The sequence below is a fragment of the Gouania willdenowi genome, chromosome 18 (assembly GCF_900634775.1).
Source record: "Gouania willdenowi chromosome 18, fGouWil2.1, whole genome shotgun sequence".
NCBI classification, from domain to species: domain Eukaryota; kingdom Metazoa; phylum Chordata; class Actinopteri; order Blenniiformes; family Gobiesocidae; genus Gouania; species Gouania willdenowi.
Genome location: NC_041061.1, coordinates 17,993,995 through 17,998,925, shown reverse-complemented (window position 1 = coordinate 17,998,925; position 4,931 = coordinate 17,993,995). Strand labels below are relative to the sequence as shown.

The 4,931-nt window shown below is 35.7% G+C and overlaps 1 protein-coding gene across 1 annotated transcript; it reads right to left on the bottom strand.

Moving 5' to 3' along the window:
- Positions 1-276: 276 nt before the first annotated feature.
- Positions 277-1,962, bottom strand: LOC114480200 (immunoglobulin kappa light chain-like). Its single transcript, XM_028474115.1, has 5 exons — positions 1,752-1,962; positions 935-1,645; positions 591-707; positions 488-501; positions 277-410 (listed from the first exon to the last, which is right to left on the bottom strand). The coding sequence occupies exons 1-5, from the start codon at positions 1,798-1,800 to the stop codon at positions 294-296; spliced, it is 1,008 nt and encodes a 335-aa protein (XP_028329916.1). The 5' UTR covers positions 1,801-1,962; the 3' UTR covers positions 277-293.
- Between the last annotated feature and the right edge of the window lie 2,969 nt (positions 1,963-4,931).

Here is a 4,931-nt window from a genome sequence, read left to right as displayed (position 1 = left end):
CGTCTCTATTGAGAAAAAGTCACAAAGAGCGACACACAGGATGTCGTTAAGGGAGGTTAAGTTAAGTTTCTGTTTTGAAACAGGAAGCGGAGGCAGAATTCTACATACTGCAGCTTTAAGAGAAAACTTGATGAAAATGAAAAAGAAATGTCAACCAAGTACAGCTATGCAGATGACCTGGCCATAATGAAACTGATGGTTTAAATTGGTTTTAACTGAAGGAGAAAAAAAAAGCTTTCAAAATAAAAAAAAAAAAAGTCCAAATATGCATCTCCACACACTTCTAAGTGTGTCTACGACATGTTAACACCAGAGTACACACACTCGTTCTGTCTCTGAGTGTGAGATCTGCTGGGTGGGTTAAAGCTCAAAGCAGCATAGTTCAGGTCTTCTGTGCGTTGGCTGATGTCCTGATAAGGAAGAATAAAACATGTCAGAAACGTTCAGAGGAAGTGATTTAAAAGCATGCTGAGCTATTAAAACGTACCTCTGTGACTGATGCTGAAAAAAGACCAAAGAAGACAAAGTGTTTATCACGAAAAAAATTCACATTTAAAGAACAAAGAGGTGAAGAGTTGTAGCTATCGTACCTGTGGATCCTCTGCTTGTTTTCTTATGCATCTTATATATTAGATAAGTTAGAACAATAACCAGTGTGGTGCTGAGAAACAAAGCTGCACTCAAGATATACTCTGGAGTTGATTTATCTGCAGGAAATCAGACACGAAGACAAAATGAGGAAATGACAGTTTTGTAGTTTGAGCATTGGTTCAAAAAATTGGAAGTGAAAGGTTTTGATTTATTGGTATATTATGAAATACTGCTAATTATTTCACTTATCTTGCAATTGTTAAAGAATCTCCTTAAACTTCTATTATTGATGAGTATGTATTATTACATGTTCAAAAAGAAAACCAGCAATGGAGGATCTTACCTTTGAGCTTTAGTCTGGCTCCATTTCCAAACACGATGCGTCCACACACAGTAACTGCACAGTAGTAGGTTCCAGCATTAGACTGATCCAGGTTGTTCAATGACAGGTTGTAGACACAGGTGTGTGTTTTATTTGTTTTCCTCTCACACTGATCACTGTTGTCACTTTGGGTGTAGATGAGACTTGGATGATGATCCTCAGAGTTCTTGAACCAGTAAACACTGTATTCTCCATCACAGCTCCCAGTGGATGCTGTGCACTTTAGAGTCACTGATTGTCCTGAATGGATTGTCTCAGAGTCTGATTGTTGGACAAAAGCGTTAATGAAAGAATTTGCATCTTTTACAACAACAGTGGTTCCCTCTGAAAACTGCATCTTAAACTGATAGCTGTATTTTAAACAGTAGTAAGTAGCTGAGTCTGAAGCTTTCACATCAGAAATTTTTAGGTATAAAGTGTTGTCTGTCATATTTAATGTTAAGCGTGTGTTATTCAAAAATTCATCATGGAACGTTCCTTCTTTTTTATATTTAAGGTATGTAGAAATTATCTTTGGTTGTTTCCCCAGAGGCTGTTTGTACCAATAGATCAATGATGCATCATCATCATCCTCATATAAACACTGCAGAGTTACATTGTCACCAACATTAACTGAAATCAAACGTCTCTCCTGATACAGAGACGAGGACGATGATTGACAGGTTTCTTGAGCTGAAACATGGAGAAAAACAAACACACCATCATTCACAGCTAAAGAAAAGTCTGAGTCTCTACAAAGTGAAGAGTATAAAGTTAAAGTGTCAGAAAGAAAACTCACCGATGCTGAGCAAACAGATCAGAGAGAGGACAAAGTGTGCACAAGTCATGGTGCTGGAATTCTGGGGTTGACAGGAACTGAAGCCGCTCTTAAGAACAAGGATTACACTTGATTGGTCGGACTGAAGTGACACTGCACGCCCAACTAAGGAAACATCATCACATGTTCACTGGTAGCTTTGATGTCAGCAGGTTCTGTACATGAGCAGATTCACTGCATCCACTGATAGAAGACTTTGATATTCAACATCTGGATGTAAATCACTGAAAATATACATTAATCACAAACAAACACACACAGCTGATGATGTTATATAATAAAACTTTATTAATGTGCTGAGACAATGCTGTAAATTGTAAAACTTTATATAATTCAGGACAGCATTATTTTAAAGTATAGCATACACTTTTGCAATGATAGGTGTTTATTGGAATCAGATGTTGTTCTAATCCATTATCAGGAAATCCACTGTTTTCTTTTTTTCTGTTGTTGAACACTTTTTGTACTTTTAAAACTGTGTCTCACATGACTAATGCAAAGTTTCTCATCATAATTTAAACATTTACCAATAAATAGTCAGTGGTCAGTTGCTCTTTGTGTGTTTAGGTGGGACTGCATGTTTTCTACATCCTGTAAAAACCACATCAGCCTCTGTCTGCACTGACTGTTTTCCTGTTACTTTGTTTGTGTGTCTCTGGTTTCTCTCTGTGAATGGGTTGTAATCTAGGGTACACATAACTTTTTGATCTATTGCTCAGAGGAGTACCTGGGGTTGTTCCTTGGTGCTCACGTTTTTCAAAAACCCCCTCACAGGAGGAACATAATAGATGGATGAATAAATAATGTGAAATATATTTTCATTTAAGCTGAATATGGTTAAAAAGCCTGTGTTCTCCAAAGCCTCAAAGAATATGAAGCTTTTAATAAAAGGACTGAAAACTAATCCTATAAATATCTGAAAACCAAATACAATAACATACACAGAACCTTTACTATTTTAAAACACTGATGGTTGTTATCCTACAGAATGTTGTCATCATATAATACATTATATATTAAATAGTTTGTGTTTTTCCAAATAGATTTATCTTACCAGACTTCCTGGTAAAATAAAGGTTTAATAACCATTTTTAGTCTTTCACAATATGTGGTGGCACATTTAATGCTTGTTTTTTTATTTTATTTTTAAAATTAGTCACAATATTTTCTTTTTCAATAAAGGTTCCTTTTTTTGACTCATTTTGTTGAAATTTCCTTTCAAGGAGGTGCAATAAAAAAAGTTTGAGAACCATCAAGTTAGTGTCAATGATGGATGAACTGCTCTCATGCCTGTGTAATGTGAAACGTTTACATGGCTCAGTCTATACTCTGTTCTGGAATAATCCATCACATTAAAATGTGTCCAAACTTTGTTCATTTTTCTTTCACTCATTTCTCTCATCTCCACCTCTAAGTTTCTATGTCTGAATAAATATTTTATCATTATTTTTTTATTTAATCAGTTTATTTCCGACATGGTTACATTCACTTTTTTTTTTTTTTTTGTACATGCCGAAAAAGGAGACGAGAGAAGCAGTTTGCTTATCTGGGTCCCGTCCCCTGTTTTACCATCGCAAATTTACATGGGTTTACATGTCTCTCTGGTCAAACATTCTTGAGTTCTTTCTTGTGTATTCTCATCTGTAGTCAGTGTTGTCTTGTTTTTATTCCTCCTCCTCTATCGTTGTTCGTGTTGGCCTTGTTCCCTGCCAGACGTTGTTAGCATTCCTCCAGTTCAAGAATAGTTCCTCTTTCGAAGGTGTTTGGAAGGTTTTCCCTTTTCATCCATAGTGTCACCACTCGGGAATGTCTCTTTTGGACACAAGTTTGCAGCTTGTTTTGTCTCTACGTCAAGGTTAATCCAGCTGTTGTTAGTTCTATTGGCAGTGTTGTATTTTCCACTGTTAGATTTAACTTGTATAAACACATTATTAAATCTTAGTTCATAAGCAAGGTAGTAATTTCATTGTATTATATCTTAGTTCATAAGCAAGGTAGTAATTTCATTGTACAGGAAAACGTGTTTCTAACAGCACATATGACAATAAACACTTTGAATTTAAATTTAATGTAATCTTTAATCACCCCACCACCTAGCAATTGAAATGAATAAATGACAGACCTTTTTTACTCTTGGTTTCCACATTTAATTCAGTCTCCGTAAAATAATCACAGTCTGAGTTTTGTTTCCAGTGTTTATATAGATCTGGGTCCATATCCATGATTACCATCAGTAATGTTGTTGTTTAGGTGGATCCTTCATATTTTTACTCGTATTGTCTCTCTCCCTCCCTTCCTGTTCAATGTGCTTAGCTGACTCAGCTGAGTCTGCTCCCAGATGAGTTACATACAAATCTAAAATATATCAGCAACCAATAGGAAGCTCGCCCCCATCATTCACTTTTATCTATCCTCAAATTTTTGGTGTCCAAATGCAAATTTCAGTATTTGTTTGGTTTTTTTGCACCACTTATGTTCACCCCTGGTTATGGTCCTCCTTGTGTATTTCACCCTCTGTTCTGTTTGTGTGTTGATTCACAGTGATTGAGTAGTTTTTTCCTGTTTCTACTGAAGTGTTTCTCATTCCTTGATTGCCTTCCCTGCGCTATCCCAGGAGTGTTTGTTCACAATCTGTTTGCTGTTGGATTGTCCTTCAAGTCTTGAATTATAGCTTCTCATGTTCCCAGGTTCTTCTAATGTGTTTTTCCCTGAGACCATTATTCTGATTACTGTTTGGACAGTTTTTCACTCTTCAGTTTTATTGTTTAAAGACACTTCCTGTTACAAAACAACTCTGCACCCCCTCGACTCCAGCACCTCACCTCTCTGACAGAATAACTATGGCACTTTTTTGCATTGCTGTATACCATATTAGTTTCATCTCTTGTACAATAAATCAATGAGCAGGAAAAAGTTGTGTTACTGTAGTTATTATTGAAAAGAAAAAGTTATAGTCCCATTGCATCATATTCAACAATGGAAAAATTAACAACCAGTGTTTGTTTTGAGAACAAATTTTCATTTAGTTTTATCCATAGTCTTTTTTTATTAAATTTGACTTTGATTAAGTCATCAGAATTATTATAGTTTAGTTATAGTCACTCAATGACAAGGAGATTTTAGTCCACTAGAATATGAAAC

Excerpts from the sequence above, each read along its gene's own strand:
- LOC114480200 (XM_028474115.1), bottom strand. The coding sequence starts at position 1,800 with ATGACTTGTGCACACTTTGTCCTCTCTCTGATCTGTTTGCTCAGCATC. Across the intron at positions 1,646-1,751 it reads GATCTGTTTGCTCAGCATCG|CTCAAGAAACCTGTCAATCA; the intron begins GTGAGTTTTCTT and ends TCCATGTTTCAG. Across the intron at positions 708-934 it reads AGCCAGACTAAAGCTCAAAG|ATAAATCAACTCCAGAGTAT; the intron begins GTAAGATCCTCC and ends GATTTCCTGCAG.